This window comes from Schistocerca nitens, chromosome 2 (genome assembly GCF_023898315.1).
Source record: "Schistocerca nitens isolate TAMUIC-IGC-003100 chromosome 2, iqSchNite1.1, whole genome shotgun sequence".
Classification (NCBI taxonomy): Eukaryota; Metazoa; Arthropoda; class Insecta; order Orthoptera; family Acrididae; genus Schistocerca; species Schistocerca nitens.
The window spans coordinates 525,302,226-525,321,171 of record NC_064615.1 but is presented as its reverse complement, the minus strand read 5'-3'; the positions used below and the strand labels follow the sequence as shown (position 1 = coordinate 525,321,171).

Here is an 18,946-nt window from a genome sequence, read left to right as displayed (position 1 = left end):
TGAGCTAGAACAAAATTCCGGTGGTATTTGTTGCAAAGGAAACACAAAGCATTTAATGAAAGCTACTTATTCGAAAGTGGTACCGGAAAACACAGTTTGTTTGGATGCAGAACAATTGTTCTTTGTTCGATAGTTTTCGATGCGAACGACGCGTATTTGATCATTCCTGTGAATGCAACATTTGAATTTTTTTCGTGGATATTTTAACCACGCTGTAAAAGTAAACATCAGATGGTTGGCTAATCCATAGCGTGGCAGCTGTAAACCCAGGCCTCTGCACTCCGCTCGCTTGATCGAAACATGACTAACGTTGCGGGCATAGGTGGTAACCATAAAATTTTAATATCGATTTTTTCGGAAACTAGGGGCCGTAGGATCAAAAGCCACGAGCAATGTACTTACGATAGATCCCTCTACAACGTAAATAAGTCTCATCAAACTCCGTGATTACCAGGTCTGATGGTCTCCTTGTCAGATTACCTGAGAGGGTAACATGATCCTCAGCTCAGAGGTTGGCCGTGTAGCGCCATCCAGCAGCCCCTCCAGGGATAAGCCCGTCTCTACAGACGCAGAAAGCGCCGCTATCAAGAGGCCCCCCCCCTGCCTCCCCCCCCCCCCCCCCCCCCACAAGCTGTTATCGGAGTTAAGTTGTGTGTACTACTTTTCCGGATATTCAGCCTCTGTAGTGATACTACCACGTCAATACAGCTTCGGCAACGGACTTGGATTATTCTGCATTGTATACTGGATTTGCGGGCACGTGTGCCACTGCGACCTATTGAAATTTGGTAAACAATTTTTACCTAATAGTTGCTTCGTCTTTCATTCTCTTTATTCTGCTACAGAATCCACGCATCTCTGCTTTAGACAGTAATGCGCCGAGCAAAGTTGTGAGGAGCGTAAAAGAGCCATCGTGGTTCGACAACTGTGTTCGAAAGCTGATATGAAAGCAAAAAGAGCTCCACTGCAAATTAAAATACAAATGGTTCAAATGGCTCTGAGCACTATGGGACTTAACATCTTAGGTCATCAGTCCCTTAGAACTTAGAGCTACTTAAACCTAACTAACCTAAGGACATCACACACATCCATGCCGGAGGCAGGTTTCGAACCTGCGACCGTAGCGGTTTCGCGGTTCCAGACTATAGTGCCTAGAACCGCTCAGCCGCACCGGCCGGCATTAAAATACAGCCAGTGCCTTACAGACAAACAAACGCTAATTGAAGCCAAAATTAGCAAAAGGATGTCCATGAGTGAAGCGTTCAACAAGTTCGAATGTAAAATACTGTCTATCTACTTGACGGAAAATCCTAGGAAGTATTGGACTTACGTTAAATCAGTAAACGCATCTGAGCCTTCTGTCCACACACTCTGTGACGGTAATGACACTGAAACGGAGGATTACAAACAAAAGGTAGATATTCTAAATATATTTTTCACAGAGGAAGATCGCATTCAAAAAAATGGCTCAAATGGCTCTGAGCACTATGGGACTCAACTGCTGAGGTCATTAGTCCCCTAGAACTTAGAACTAGTTAAACCTAACTAACCTAAGGACATCACAAGCATCCATGCCCGAGGCAGGATTCGAACCTGCGACCGTAGCGGTCTCGCGGTTCCAGACTGCAGCGCCTTTAACCGCACGGCCACTTCGGCCGGCAGATCGCATTCAGTTCCTCTTTTAAATCGTCGCACGAACGACGTAATCACAGATACCGAAATATGTTACCATGGGACAGAAAAGCAACTGTAGTCGCTCAACAGAGGAAAAGCTACTGCATCTGAGTGGGTACCAATTCGATTCTATATAGTGTACGCATAAAAGATATGCTTCTCTTCTAGCAGCAGTGAGCCGTAGGTCTCTGGATGAATAAACCATTCCTAATGATTCGAAAACAGCACAGATCATTCCCATGTTCAAGAATGTTCGTACCGAGCGAGGTGGCGCAGTGGCTAGCACACTGGACTCGTATTCGGGAGGACGACGGTTCAATTCCGCGTCCGGCTATCCTGATTTAGGTTTTCCGTGATTCCCCTGAACCGCTCCAGGCAAATTCCGGGATGGTTCATGTGAAAGGGCACGGCCGACTTCCTTCACCGTCCTTCCTTAATCCGATGAGACCGATGACCTCGCTGTCTGGTCTCCTTCCCCAAACAACCAAACCAAACCAAGAACGTTCGTCGAACAGACGCACGAAACTATAGGCCTTAATCTCTCCCGTCCGTCTGTTTTAGAGTTTAAGAACATTTTATACTCGTGTATTATGAAATTTATGGAAAGCAAAAATGTGCTCTTTAAGTGTTAGCATGCGTTCAGAAAACAACTATCGCAAGAAAACCAGCTCGCTCTGTTCGCCTACGAGACCTAGAGGGCAGCAGTTTTAGGCGTACCCGTAGATGCTGTGTTCCCTTATTTCCGGAATGCATTCGATACAATTCCGGATGATCACCCAAAGAAGAAAATATGAGCGTATGGAATACCAGACCAAGTGAGTGATTAAACTAGAGAATTTCTAGTAAAAAGAAGACAGAATCTCATCTGAACGGAGAGAAGTCTTCAGACGTAAACGTAACTTCGGACATACCCCTAAGGAATGTCACTGGACTACTAACTTTCACAGTATGTATAAATGGCCTAGTAGATAACGTCGTAAGTTCCGTAAGTTTTTTTGTGGCCGATGCTGCTACGTACAGAGAAGTCGTAATGCTGAGGGATCGTAATGAAATGCAGGAGGACAAGCAGAGGATCGACGTTTGCTGCTGGAGTGGGAATCGACGCTCAGCATAAACGGATGTACCGTACTGCCTATACATAGACAGCAAGACCCGTAATTTTATAATTAGACGACCGCAGAACAGTCATTGGAAGCAGTTAGTTCCACAAAATATCTAGGACTATGCGTACAGATCTGAAGTGGAACGACCACAAAAAATTTGTCGTGGATAAGGTACAAGGCCGACTGACACTGATTGAAAGAATCTCCAGAAAATGTAGTCCATCAACAAAGGATGTAGCTTAGAGAACCCTGGTTATACCAATACTTGAATACCACACTTCAGTCTGGGATCCGTGTCAGATAGGACTGATAGAGGAAGCAGAGATGATCCAAATAAGAGTAGCACGTTTCGTTACAGATTCATTTTGTAAACGCGTAAGTGTCAAGCGTCACAGAGATTATCAACCAACTCCAGTGTCAAACGCTGCGAGAGAGACACTCTGGATCACTTAATGGTCACTGTTAAAGTTCCGAGAGCCTATTTTTCCCAAATTGGGCAACAAATATACTGCTTCATCCCACGTGTATCTCGCGAAAAGACTATGGAGATAAAATGAGAGAGATTCGAGCCCACGTTGAGGCTAACCAGCTATCGTTCTTCCGCGAAACATTCGCGGTTGTAAAAGGAAAAGGGAGAAGTAAGACTAATACACAAAGTATCTTCCACCACAAATCGTGAGGTGGCTTACGATGTAGATTTCAGGGGCAATGAACACATACGGTCTGTTCCACAAGAAAGTGTACGCCGTTATCGGTATGAAATAAGAGAAGCTACTGCAAATGTATGTTTACATGCAAAACATGTTATTATTAATTGCTCAATCACCTAATAGTTTGTCCAATCGCCGCAGTTATCGATTATAGCTTGACACCTTTTTCGGCATGCTTTTCACGAGATTTTCTGCGTATTCTATCTATAACGCTCTCCATATCGTCCTGATTTTATATGACAGCTGCTTCAAAGTATATACTGGCTTCCCTTTAAGCTTCATCTCAATATACGATCAAGTGTTTCGATCGGATTTGGATCAGGAGACACTGCAGGCTAATCCATTGTGGACATTCCATTGTCTTGTTTCGTCGCTGTACAGAGACGGCCGCGACGTTTCGGATCGTTATCTTCTTGAAGCACCCAGTTTGCCTCGTTCGAAACAAATAGCTTCTTAACGCACCTCAGAAGGCATTTTGATAAACATTGCACAAATTTTCAGCGTTTAAAATGGCTGTAAGTGCAAATAGCCGAAACTGCAACCGACAAAACAAAACATTCAACTCTTACCCTGTTTATCTATACACTGTGCAAAAGCGCGTTGAGTGCAGGTTAGAGACCACTACCAGAGATATTGCTGCGCACGTTACATTTAACGTTATGGCGTACACTTTCTTGTGGAACTGATTGTAAATCTAGCAGCAGAGAACTTAGACCGCAGACTGAGATGTGTCGAAAGCGTGATAATTGACCTACTTACAATAACCCGTTTGACCAATTCTTGATTCGAAGGAAATCACGATTTATCGCCAAGAGCTGCTGAAAAAATTTCTTTCTTGTTGATACTATTGATTTTATGTAGCTTAGATTGACGTTAATGTTCTACGAAACTGATGCTTTCTGACGGAGGGAAAGTGGTTGTAAAATAAAGTAAGTTTATCAACAGCACTTGCCAGTAAATCATGACATACTTGAAATATTTGCGAGCTGCGGGACACAACCTTCTTAAGACTCTTGGTTAATGATTGCACTTCAAGTTCTTACACAGTTCGTTCAGAGGCAGGTATTGCGATATTTCCGCCAGTGGCCATGTTCAGAGATTCCCAGCGTCAGCGGTATAGGGCGAGAGGAAAGCTGGATCACATACGGCGAGCACCAGACGCGTGGACACACTGCAGCCGCAGAAGGGGTAGCCTGGCAGATGTTCCAGCTAGTCTGAGAGTGGGAACCTTGCGAAAAGCCTAGCGCACAATGAGAAATGTGCAGACAGTAGTGAACCCCTGGACGCACTAAGACAGAGCGTAGGCAGGAAAGAGTCAAGGATGCACACTGTAAGCGCGTGAAACTCCTGTCTGGCAGCAGCAGTTTTCGCCTGCCTTAAAAAAGCGAGGAACGAGCTGGGATGTCAGGCACGGAGACGAACCATAAGACACACAGCGCCAAGAATCCGCACAGGGAAGTATGTGAAGCAGTGGAACTACGGAAGAAGTCAGCATGTTTAAAAATAATGTTTTCTGAACAGTAAGAAGGCTGGTTATAAATCATGAACGCCAGTAGATTCTTAAACAAAACACAAAAATAAGACTGTCCAGGCCTCACACAGAGGCAGCGATAACAAAAAAGTGTAGTATGGCTGCTTGCACGGCAGCTAAGAACTGAAGACATTGGAACAATGTGCACATACGCCGGGAACAGCCTCTACGTGAACGTCTGAGAAAGACGCCAATGCTCGATTCACACACCAGCCCACGCAAGATGTAACATTACCACCATTCACTGGGACGCACGCTCATGAAACGGCAATCAGTCATTGGGTGGCGCTGTAAATTTCGTCTATCAATGACAAAACCGAGAGGAGGAAAAATTTGAGCAGTCTGTGAGCTAAGGAGGCTGATGGGAGGGCGGTGAGTGAGACGGCGTGCAAGCAACGTGACATGGAGACTGTCCCACCGACCGCCTACATGGTCTGCTCATTACGACTGATCCTTACTTCCATGCTAATGTTCATCGCCATTGCGATTCTTTTCCTGTTTCCAGTGCTTGGTTATGAAGCGCTCGATTGAGTGTTTCAGTTCCTTGCCTAACATCCACTCTCGACGTCGTGACATCGCTGTTTCGACTATTCCAACCCACGGTCACAGTCAACACGGGGAATGTTACAGAGGCCTCAACGATTAGAGCTGCCGACTCGTTACCGCCACTACGAGGCCGCACTGGCCCAGAATCCGTCACCACACACGAATGACCATGAATAATTGTGAGATGATTTATTCCCCACTCCTTCCACTTAATATCTGAGTCACGTTCACACCCAATCAAATCGTCCCTGGGATCTGTAATTTTATGTAGAGAAGGTACTGTAATAAAAGCTAACATTCCATGTTTTAGTCATCTAAACAACCTGATCCTTTCGCTTATTTGCTGTTTGATTTCACTTAATTATTGGCTCTCAAAGGGGGCGATCTCATCAGCAACTTGCACACTATGTCATATCGATGAGTTTTGAAGGATTCACCACAAGGTTTGATGAAAATTTACGTGTTCCACGGGGTTGTTAAGTACGGAAATGCTGAAAATCCATTGTGACAGGTCTTTAGGCACACCGGCCGGACATTGGACTGTTACCTTGGAACACCGACTCTGACTTGGATAGTGGCCTCAATTTCTTCACAACGACATATCCCGCTGTAGCCACTCATTGAAGGTTAGTCCTGCATTCCAGAAACGGCCAAACTGCTGGAATGTTGATTGTTGTTTGTACATGCTGTTCCAAGTAGTTTCAAATATTTTCCAAGGAATTATGGTCGAGTGATTTGGTGGACTAATAGTGGTGCGACAGGGTGCCCATGTGTTTGTCAAACCAGGAATGAGTACATGCAGTCTTCTGAACGCAACAGCAGCCATTTTGGAAGACGGGTACGTGCACAGCATACTCATCTGTTGAGGCGTGAAGTCAAACGCCGGGACACCAGTCGAGAACTACAGAACAGAGGAGACTGTGGAAAGGCATCAGCCAATCACACGCTGACCGACCCCTTTCCAGGACGACAACACGACAGCAGCGGCCCCTATGTGAAGAGGACACAAGCACCGCGACCACTGGCGACGCCCGTTTAACAGCTGCTTCAACATTAACGAGTTCTATAGCAGCATCCACATTAGTCATTTCGCTTTCACAATCTATGTGGCACCGACTTGGCATTGTTTATACTGAAAAAGCTTGATTATTTCGTATGTCGCTCTTTGCTTGCGACACATATGTGTAATTGCGTATTGTATCTCTTCATTTTGTAATAAAACTCATTAATACGATTTGTTTGAATTGTTTGTCTAGCGAACCGAATATGTAGGATCCCTTGACTACACACATTTGATGACGACCATGAAAATATCAAAAATCCTCACGAAGATACAGAATGTGGGGCAACATTTGTTGAGTCAAAAAGTTCAAATAAACATTCTTGTTCATGTTCATGGTAGCATGAATGAGTGAACCGAAGTCATGTATAGAAAAATTAAATATCACAGAATCACCTCCGGCCCGAACTATACTCTGCGAGTTGAACCCCTTATTGGCCCTCGTGGTCCCGACGTCTCGCATCGCTTGAAAATAGGCAATATCGCGGCTCGTCGGATCATACACACGCCTCTAGTCAGGTACTGTCCTGTTTTAGTGTTGTTTGACCCATTATGTGCCACTGTGAGCATCCGACCCCAAATGTCCACCACGTGCAACTCATTTCCCAATGTTTCACTGGAAAATTGGCTATCATGGGTTTCCAATCGCTGAGAACAGTAATTCCTGTCATAGTTGAAACCGACTGTCATTAGCGACTCGTGATGTTCGTCTCCAGCACATAGCGATTAGGGTCTTCTTATGATTACTGTTGTTACACCGCGTTACATGGCTGCGAGTGGCACTGACACCATTATTTGTATATCAGCTATAATCAACAGATCGGGCGCTTAAAACCACGGTATGGCGGTGCCTACGCTCAAACACAATAATTTCCTTCCGACATTCTGTCAAGTCTCTACGTCGACGTATTTTACCCTGATAATTGCATACAACCGAAATGTATATACACACGATTCACTGCCATGACTTATATGAACCAGTGTAGGTCACATGACCGCCATCTGTAGGGCTGCAAACCGTCCAGTGATCTCTGTTAATGAGCTGTCTAGCACACGGTCCAGTCACATAAATTTAACCACCACCTATGTTCGACATCAACGTGCAATAACCACCTAGAGACGGCAGATGGTAGCACCAGCAGTGGAGGGTATAGCTAAAGAGTGATTGGGGGGGGGGGGGGGGGCGGAACGCAGAAAACAGTGCAGTCGTTGTTGTACTGCGGAAAAAGAGCGACTTACCTCACATCCAATAGGGCATGATCATTGGTTTTCGTGCCAACGGCAAAAGCAATTCCGAAACGGCTAAGTTTGTATACCGCTCGCGTGCCGCCGTGGGTAAAGGATACTGTGCATGACAAAATAGAGCCTTCCAAAACCGGCGCAGAGGCAACTGTGGTGCCCCACAGGCCACAGATGGCAGGGGTGAACGACGCCCATAGGGGTGTGTGCTAGCGAATAGACTTGATACTGTGGGGCAACTGCCGCCCAAATCGCCTACCGCTCACCGAACATTTCTGCGTATGAGACTCCATAGCAGGCGCCTGGTTATGCACCCATGCCGACACCTATTCATCACCAACGTGCACTGGACTATGCATGTGAGTACCGCAACTGGACGTCTACTGGATTGCGACAGGCGGCCTTTTCAAATGGTTCAAATGGCTCTGAGCACTATGGGACTTAACATCTGAGGTCATCAGTCCCCTAGAACTTAGAACTACTTAAACGTAACCAACCTAAGGACATCACGCACATCCATGCCCGAGGCAGGATTCGAACCGGCGACTGTAGCAGCAGTGCGGTTCTGGACTGAAGCGCCTAGAACCGCTCGGTCACAAGGGCGGTGTGGCCTTTTCAAATAAACTTTTTTTATGCGGGTGTATAGCCTGAATACGAACACCTTGAAACAATCGTCGGAAGGGTCCAGGCCGGAGGACAGAGAGTTACCCATTGTAGAATGTTGTCGTGGCGTTACCAGAGTGATCTCGTCATTCTAGAAGATACAATGTTTCAACACAAGAATGCACCTATTCTTTGGGTACTGAGCCGTGTGAGTCGCCGGCAGTACATCGATTCGCAGGTTTGTGTAATCTTCCCCTGCGCGTTGGGTCTGGGCGGCAGTGCCGGCTGCTGGCTGTTTTCCAACAGCTGGGAGGTGTGGCTCCGAACGGCGGGCAGTTAGCAACGGACACCGGTGAACAGCGGACGTCTCCTGCCTGTTACGACGTGTAGGTTGTCTTCAGTACAAGTCGGCACTGTGTACAAAGAGAGCCGGAGCGGTGTTCTAGCGGGACCGTATCGCCGCGACTAAGCTGTAGAAGGGCAGCAGGGCCTGGCCCCGCCTTTTCTGCGGAGCGGCTAGTGCGTTTCACCGGACGATATTTTCTTACCTCTTGGTCCTTTTCTCAAGTGACCGTGGTGAGAGTGAAATTTTGCATGTGCAACGTATCTCTAACACAGTCTCACCTTGTAAGCCAATTGTGCTTGGAATCTCTAATGACACCACGTGCTTCAGCTGGCTCCCTTGTCCCTGATTGAAACTGAACTCGATGTGTTAAACTACAGTGGTGTCTGACTGTCGTAATTTTGTTAATGTGTTGAATTAATGGCCGCTCCTGGCTGGCCTCGTTATTGTGTGGCTATCATATGAATGTATGAAGCTTCTTGCAGCTATAGACGGGTCAGGAAGGCAACACGAGTGATGGTATGTTTTGCAATTAAATATTTTGTTTGATAAACTGAAGAGTGGTTACTGTTCATGCAGGTTTAATTTGTGCCAAGCATGATGAATTCTTACCAGATGTCTGCTCGTTTACCTTATCGTGTTGTTTTTCAAATGGCAGGAGTGAATATCAGTCTTCTAATCTAATGTTTGCCATAAATTTTCGAATTCGTGCATTGGGTTGTATACATGCATTGACTTGCAGGTGATTCTCAGTTCTTTCCTGTGTCTGCTAAACCGGCGTGCCCGGTTTATTTATTCGCGCTGTTAATCCATTGCGCTACGTTCGTGTACTCGTATCATCATTGCCTACTAGCTGTTTGCGGACTGGTTGCCGGTTAGCAGCGCTCGCTAAAATGCTGGTGTCCGCTTCTTTCTTAAGTACTCAACAAAGCCTGCTATATCTGTTGTCTTGTTATATATTATGTCTGTTATCGAATTTGATCCACTCTGTTGCCGCTTGCTTATGGCCAGTCTTAGTTTGTTCCAGGTATCACTTCTTGGATTTATGCCGCCACTAGGCGCTTACGTGTGGCTTTGTCACAATATGTTGCCTGGAAACGAGAGTAATCTGGTGGCCTGCAGCCTAAATTTGTGCATCTTGCGAAGTTTTGCTGTAAATTTTCTTTTAAATTCAATAGTAGTAATTTAAGCCTAAAGAGGGAAATAAATATGTCTTAATCCCACTGTGTGTGGCTAATTCACTCTGATACTGGATGTTCTGATAATGTGGTTACACATTGCCATACCCTGGAAGAGAATAAGAATAGAAGCCTTAACTTTTAGGTAAGCTAGTGTTTACAGTTATTTGACCACGATAGTAGTTTTTCTTTGAGATTGGCTGCTTCTAGTGCTAACATTTGTTAATCGTTGTATTATTTCTCTATTTCTACGTTACATAAATTTTGGAGAAGTTGCATTCAGTTGCCTTGCAGGAAAAAACTACTTTCGAATTAATCCTGTGTAATTTTACCATAGGCTTGGGGGGAATTAGCAGCTACTTCACCCCGCTGATTAGATATATATAGTTATTTTATTGTTCTGTCATATATTTGTTCTTAAATTTTTAAAGGTCTTTTATGAACTTCAGTTATTTGTACAGCGAGAGCATTCGTTATGTGAGTCCCTGTGTTTAAGTGCACTCTCATCATGACTTTGGCCGTAAATTTTCCTTGCAGTTTGAATTTAATATTGTCTATGAGATCCAATGTTACAGTAATCTTGGAATAAAGGGACAGACTGAATACCTGTGTTTACTTTCCCTGAGGATTAATATAAATTCTTGAAACTCTCACTAATTGCTATATAGAATTTATTTATTGTAATAATTGTGACCAGTTAAATTGAGTGACTGTTAATCGCGGCCGGCCGGACTTGCCGAGCGGTTCTAGGCGCTACAGTCTGGAACCGCGCGACCGCTACGGTCGCAGGTTCGAATCCTGCCTCGGGCATGGATGTGTGTGATGTCCTTAGGTTAGTTAGGTTTAAGTAGTTCTAAGTTCTAGGGGACTGATGACCTCAGCAGTTAAGTCCCATAGTGGTCAGAGCCATTTGAACCAGCCATTTAATCGCGTTCTGAGCTTAAATAAAGGGTGTATAACTGCGAATGCTGCTGCCCCTCTAAGTATTTGGTTTCCCCTTTCACTCCACAGCCACTTGTGCTGCGCCTTGCGTCTTTTTAGCTCAGAAAGACGCATCGACTTACGTGCGTGATATGAAGAACACAACGATGTGTTTACCGTAGTTCCCTGGCTACCATACTTCTCACATTTAACCCAATTCAGTATCTGCCATACCACCTTCATCGGGCGGTTCGTGTCATTGATCCTCAGCCGAGAAACCTACCGCAGCCTGCCACTCCAGTGGAGTCGGAATGACTACACATCCATGTTGGTACCTTCCAGAACCTCACTGAGTCTCTTCGTGCCCGTCTCGCACTAGTCCGCGCTGTAAAAGGTGGTTATTCAGGCTTTTGACAGAATGTCGCATTAATATGACTCGACGGTGTCTACTGCCTGCTAAGCTGCGTAGGACCCTGTAAATCAGTGTCTTACTCTCCGAATTCCAAGATCTCAGGTTAAAATACATGAAACGTACAACCTACTTCTCGAGTGATCATCGCGAAAGTAACATAAGAGAAATTTGAGCATGTATTGACGGACACGAGCTCTCTCTCTCTTCCTGCGTACCACCCCGAAATTCTGGAAGAGACATTTTTTGTGCACCCTACCACACACTGCACAGTCTAAGTAGCGCATCTGATTAATGTCCCACCATAAATCTAAGCATGTTGGAGATTCCATTCTAAGTGGTTCATATTTTTAACCTAAATGTACTTTGCAAACATTATCAATGCCACTTCCACTTGTACACGTTTCCCAGATTGCTCTTTGCAGTGCCACTGAGGTGCGGTTCTGTATGCTCAGTTTTAACATCTGTGTGGTGAGAATAACTGTGAGAACAGGTTAACTTATCTTAGCAGACGACACCTCAGGCACCTGTTTTCGCACGTGCATATACTCAAAATTTTAGAATTCCTCTCTCCACGCAGTCAACTGATCACTGTAACTGACATATTCGCGATAGGCGCTGACTTACACTCAAGCACCTGACGCAAATACACAATGAATAGTCAGTTTTGATCAGAAAGTAGCTAGTGTGAACGGGCTAAGCTTCGGGTAAACACTGAACTGAGAATGCCGCTACCTATGAAGCACTGACCTTGAACCGTAGCGATCCCACAGGTGGTTTTGCATAAGGGATGCCCAGGAAGCTGCAGAATGCGGTTCCGGTGGGTGACGTCACCAGCTTCCCCCGCAAAGATCCCTGCCGCACCGCCGCCAGCACCGCTTTCGCCGCAGACATCTCTGTCGGACTGTGCTCTCTGGCTGCTGCTGCCGCTTTCCGCATGGCGTCATCTGTTACGTATGCGCGCCAAGGCCGACCGTCAAGTATAAGCAAGGAGTGGGGCAGGCGCCTTGCTATTGACCCAGCAGTCGCCAGCTTACGAAATTACCGCCTACCTAGAATATGATAATGCAGACAGGAAAACAGCAAGTACCTATGTTCTTAACATGTTACATCTCACTGTACAGTGCAGGCCTGTAAGTCTCGCGTTGTGCTCTCGATATTTTTATATATCATTCATTCAATTTTCTCTGGAAACCCTTTGAATCGAAACAGTTTGAATCGAACTGCCAGTGTAACTACTCTTCGCACGGAATTAAATGTGAGATACGAAGACTGAGCAATGAAAACTGAGACCGATTCTTTCCTGTACTTTCCTATTTGTACCATGATTTTTTGAAAAGAGTGGGTTTCAGTGTCTCAAATATCTGACAAAAATGGCTTGCACGATGTGTTTGAGGACTGGCAGAGACGCTATAAAAAGTTCATTCGAGTAGGAGGGGCCAAAGATTATGTAAATATTGAAATGAAGTAGTAAATACATGTGAATAAAATCAGTTTCAGCTTTTGATGATCAGACTTCAGAATTCAGAGTACGAACAGCCGTTTGGAACTGTGATAATAGCGACGTTATTACACATTAGTAGTCAGCAGTGCACGCAAATACCAGTAACCGAGCAGAAGAATTTACAATAGTAGTGTTTCACTGACTGCCTCTTCTGTGAAACACCAAAGTTTTTCGCCACAGAAACATTCAGGCGTAGATTGTCGATTAGCAGTTAACGTGGTTGTTACACAGGTGGGCATATCTGTTGTGTATGGCGAGTGCGGAAGACGCTTGCAACGTTGGCTGTTCGATCTTTCCTGAGTTTATCTGGGTCTTGGATGTTTGCGTTGCTGTTATATGCTGAACATTTCGCTTCTACAAAAACTGTCTGATTCATCGATCGGATAAATGGCGCCAGAGAAGTAATGTATCCCCATATACAGAAGAGCACTCAAGTATAATGATGGAATGATATTATTGACCGGGATACCTCGTCTGCAATTGACTTCCTGGTGCAGTTTATGTGTTTGACGCCACTTCGTCGACATGCGCGTCTTTCTGATAAAAATAAGAAGAAGTTATTGGGAAAACACAAACACCCAATCGCCATGTGAAGAAAATCTGCGACCCGGTTGGAAATCGCCCCCGTGATTTAGCGGCAGCTACGCCGTTCACCAGGCCACAAGCCGCGTACAAAAGATCGCTAATTTGTGTTGGGAGCCTAATGTGTTTGGAAAGAAAATGAATTCCTGATAAAAGTCTGCCGCCTACATCTGCATACATACTCTGGAAGCCACTCACTGTACGTTGATTGTCGGAGGGTACCCTACACCACTACTAGTCATTTCCTTTCCTGATCAGCTCGAAAACAGAGCAAGGGAACAACGACCTTCCATATCAGAGTCGTTCAGCTAAGCTGATCGAGAGCGCGGAGGCGCGAGAAGTAAACAGAGCGACAGGCTGGAGTAACGAAAAGAGCGGGAGCCGTGTCGGCCGCCAGTCCCAGCCGTCAGCGCATTCAGACGTGGATGGCAGGAGCAACGAGCAGCTCTTAACAGCAGGACCTCAGCGCCACCTTGTTTTGATGCTGCATGGCAGGATTTGTACCTTTTTACTGAACACGAGGATCGTGTAATATGTTTAGTGTCACACAAAGTCTTAAATCATATAAAGCAATGGTATTTAAGACTTCATTATGCAGTAAATAATGCACCAGAGTACCACACATACACTATGTGATCAAAAGTATCCGGACACCTGGCTGAAAGTGACTTACAAGTTCGTGGCGCCCTCCATCGGTAATGCTGGAATTCAGTATGGTGTTGGCCCACCGTTAGCCTTGATGACAGCTCCCACTCTCACAGGCATATATTCAGTCAGTTTCTGGAAGGTTTCTTGGGGAATGGCAGCCCATTCTTCACGGAGTACTGCACAGAGGAGAGGTATCGATGTCGGTCTGTGAAGCCTGGCGCGAAATCGGCGTTCCAAAACATCCGAAAGATGTTCTATAGGATTCAGGTCAGTACTCTGTGCAGGCCAGTCCATTACAGGGATGTTATTGTCGTGTAACCAATCCACCACAGGCCGGGCAGTATGAACAGGTGCTCGATCATGTTGGAAGATGCAATCACCCCCTCCGAATTGATCTTCAACAGTGGGAAGCAAAAAGTTTCTTAAAACATCAATGTAGGTCTGTGCTGTGATAGTGCTACGCAAAACAACAAGGGTGCAAGCCTCCTCCATGAAAAACACGATCACACCTTGACACCACCACCTCAGAATTTTACTTTTGGCACTACACACAAAGGCAGATGGCGTTCACCGGGTATTCGCCATACCCACATCCTGCCATCGGATCACCACATTGTGTACCGTGACTAGTCACTCTACACAACATCTGAACACTGTTGAATCGTCCAATATTTACGCCCCTTACATCAAGCGAGGCGTCGTTTGACATTTAACGGCGTGATGTGTGGCTTGTAAGCAGCCGCTCGACCATTAAATCCAAGTGTTCTACACCACGCCTAACTGTCAGTATTTGCGATGGATCCTGATGCAGTTTGCAATTGATGTGTGATGGTTTTCGTGGATGTCTGCCTATTAAACATTAAGACCCTCTTCAACTGTCGGCGGTCTCTGTCGTTCAACACATGAGGTCAGCCTGTACGCTTTTGAGCTGTACGTGTACTTTCACGTTTCCACTTCGCTATCACATCGGAAACAGTGGACCCAGGGATGTCTAGGAGTAAGGAAATCTCGCGTACAGACGTATGACACAAGTGACACCCAGTCACCTGATCACGTTCGAAGTCCATGAGCTTCATGGAGCGCCCTATTCTCCTCTCTCGCGATGTCCAAAGACTATGGAGGTCGCTGATATGGAGCACATGGCAGTAGGTGGCAGCACAATGCACCTATATGAAAAACGTATGCTTTTGGTGGTGTCCGGATACTTTTGATCACATAGTGTATGTCGACGACAAACGAAAGGAAATAATCCTTGAACTGAAAGCCAGCTTTTCAAACCAATATGGTGGCAATGGAAGGAATGAGAAAACTGCTACGTTTCACTTTAGTTTCGAGAGCTCCTCCTCCTGGTATTATTTGATACAAATATTTCGTATTATTTGCAGGACGTTGATCATCCTGGAAGAAACTCTTTTGTGAAAATTAGCTACAGAATTTCTCATCAGACAGCAGTGCACTTGAAGCCATTTGCTGAAGATGAATGTATTCAAGAATACCTTCTAAGAACGGCGGAAGAGCTGTCCCCACAACCAGTTGCGCAGATACAGTCTCTGTCACTTTCTCGAGCCACTGTCTTGCCTCGAATTGATGATGTTCGGTTTGTGGGGCGCTCCACTGCGCGTTCATCAGTGCCTGTAAAAAGTCGCAATTTTTACACAGTCGGATTTTTTCACACTCCAATTAGCCACTGTCACGAATGATGATGATGATGATGATGATGATGATGATGAAATGATGAGGACAATACAAACACCCTGTCTCCATCGTACTGTGGTGAAGAATTAGCAAAAGACTTGGATGCTCAGATGCCAAGGTTATTAAAGACAGTGCTGCTTTTTTCCAGTCTTTGGATGACTCTCTTGACTTTTCAGGCACAGCACAGCTGGTAATTCTCATTAGGATAGTAAATAAAATGCTGGAATTTCGAGAGGACATGTTATATCTCGTTAGTATGAGGTAGTGGAGGGGGGAGGGGTGCAGCCCCAAAGTATCATTATTCGAGATGGTGGCCGTGATGTTAGCTAATGATGCAGGACTTGGTAACAGCAGGACTTGACATCATCAAAGATGGCGGTCGTGACAGCAGCTGATGATGCAAGTACTGTTATCGAAGATGATGTCTTTTGGCAGGAAACTGCCACAGCCCCCTGTCAAGCCCCTCTGGCAGGAGGTTCAAATTCCATCAGGACAATGCAACACACCACGGCTACCTCCAGTAACCTAAGAAAATGCCGGGAAGGTATCAGTTAGGCTACCTCCACTAGCCTAAGTCACCCTACTGTCATTTCTTCCTAGGAACCGGTGGGAAGTTCAATATCCAACAGGACATTGCAACACGCCACTGCTGCCTCTACTAATCTAAGAAAATGGTGGGAAAATAGCTCACTTGGGCTGCCTCTACTAACCTAAGTCATCCGAACGCCACCTCTTCCTAGGAATTGGTGGGAAGAGGACTTGGCCTGTGGTGGACATAAGTCTTTATTTTCAGTATTTGTTTGAACAATTAGAGGCAGTACCACCATCAAGTGTGTTCACCATGGTGTCCAGAGTCCTACTGACATAATACATAGTACTGCCACCAAAGGGTGCTGTTGTCCCTTCTGTGACATACTCCAATATGGTGGTCTGGAGGGGAAAATGGCAGGAAAATGACTCAGAATGCGCTGGGCTGCTGGAGAGAGGAATGAGTGCACTTTATTTATTTTGGAACAATTTATTTAGGGACAGATTGCACCTAGTTCATTCATCACAATGGTACAAAACACTCACCCTGATATACTTGGGGTCACAATACATAGTCTGAAAATCTGCAAACTACTTGTAAATAATGCCATAACTGATGTACAGACACGAAACAACTCGTAAATTACTGAAATAAAGCAGCATACAGCATACTGACCTGTAAACTACTGGTAACTCACCGAATAAATGCAGTAGACTGAAGTACAGACACGAAAGCAACTCGTAAATAATCACAATAATGCATGAAAAATGCTCAGCATACACACTCACTACTCATAAATTGTTTAAATAACTCGTAGCACAGCGTACAGACCTGCTGACGAAATAATGCAACAGACACGCAAAAAACACGCCCATGTACCTCACACCACCTCCTGTCCTCTGGACCACACGGGACACTACCGCACACACTCCCAGAAGTCGGGATGCACCGACATCCCCCGTGAAGTTACAATGCGACTGTCAGCTGCCAGGCAATGCACAGGTGCCCGTTTGGGTCCAACAAACATGAGGTGGCGACATCCCTTTCATGCTTGACACCTGAGAGAATCCTATGAAGTTGTGTATTGTCCCAGAAATAGTTACCACTCCCTTTTGTTGGAGCTTTCATGATGTCTCGGCAGGTATGCATGGAAATTCTTGCCCTAATAGAACCCGTTTACGGAAATAGCGCAGAATAATGTTGAATGCATTCTTCCTCATGGTCCTAACATGGCACCCCGTCCATCACTGTTACCATTCCTGATTTCAACAGATGCAAAATGTCCCACCGCATTATAGAGACTCCTATATCACAGCACAAAGGATGTCTTGTGGATGAAAGGGTATTAGGCAAAAAGCTATTTTACACAGATCGCCATTATGGCACCGACAATTAAACCTTACAAAGTGCACTACATATCGTCAAAACGGAGAGACTCTTACTCAGTTACACAGCTCTCCCACAGAGAACAGAAGCTTGAGCGTGAGACCGATCTCCAACCCAGCAATATATCACCACGAACCTTGTCGATGTAGTAAACATACAATTCGTATCCTGTGCCATACAAAATCACTCATTTTACAACATTCATACATATGCTGTAAAGACAGACAGCACTGTAGATATACTCGTGGCACTCGATATTTCCCTGCGAGGTAAATTGGTCATCCACTCTCAACATGTGACCAGAGCACCCTCAGTGGATCGAAGTCACTCTCAGAACTGTTATGCAAAGACGGGCTAATATCCCCTTGGCACAAAGACGTTACTCTTTCTGGCCCAGACCTGCTTCCCTGCTTGCTTTTCTACACTCATCTCCAGACTATGAGATTACAAGAACAAATGTATTTCCGCATTTTTTGCCATAATATTACACCATTTTCCTGGTACTTCTCGATATCAAGAAACATAGCAAAATCGTTTGCGTAGCAGTATCCTACCGACTGCTCGCCCATCATAATTCCAAAGATATAGACAGGAAGCGATTTCGCTAAAAACCCGAAACTTTAGCGAGGTGTAGCGTGCTGTAGGCCACTGAGTAACTAGAAACTTATTCCGTCTACGAAGACCTTTACGTGAGAACTTGAAACAAATACAGGAAACTAATATTTCCACTCACAAATACCAATGTCGGTGATGTAACAGATTTCAAATCATCCCTATAATTTACGAACTCAACTAAGGTGTTTCTGATGTCTAGAGAACAAGCAAACGTGTCCTTCAACTGCTAGATCCACACACCACAATAGAAGCTCACTCAATTAAATAAAGATGGGAAATGTGAATGAAGAGTGTGTCCGACAATTTACATGGGAGGGAAGAATGGCCCAGCGTAAATGCATCTCCATATTGAATCTTCTCAGATTTCCACATGATCGCGAAAGCTGCCCTACACATACTTACAAGGGAACCTCCCCATCGCACCCCCCTCAGATTTAGTTATAAGTTGGCTCAGTGGATAGGCCTTGAAAAACTGAACACAGATCAATCAGAAAACAGGAAGAAGTTGTGTGGAACTATGAAAAAAATAAGCAAAATATTCAAACTGAGTAGTCCATACGAAGATAGGCAACATCAAGGACAATCTGAGATCAGGAGCGCCGTGGTCCTGTGGTTAGCGTGAGCAGCTGCGGAACGAGAGGTCGTTGGTTCAAGTCTTCCTTCGAGCGTA

General features: G+C 45.2%; 1 protein-coding gene across 1 annotated transcript in view; it reads right to left on the bottom strand.

The window, feature by feature from the left end:
• The window catches only part of LOC126235134 (juvenile hormone esterase-like), an 86,610-nt gene extending 74,354 nt beyond the window's left edge, over nt 1-12,256 (bottom strand). Inside the window, exon 1 of the mRNA XM_049943866.1 lies at nt 12,068-12,256. Within this exon, the coding sequence (XP_049799823.1) occupies nt 12,068-12,256 (189 nt within the window). The remainder of the gene's footprint in view (nt 1-12,067) is intronic.
• Nucleotides 12,257-18,946: the final 6,690 nt, after the last annotated feature.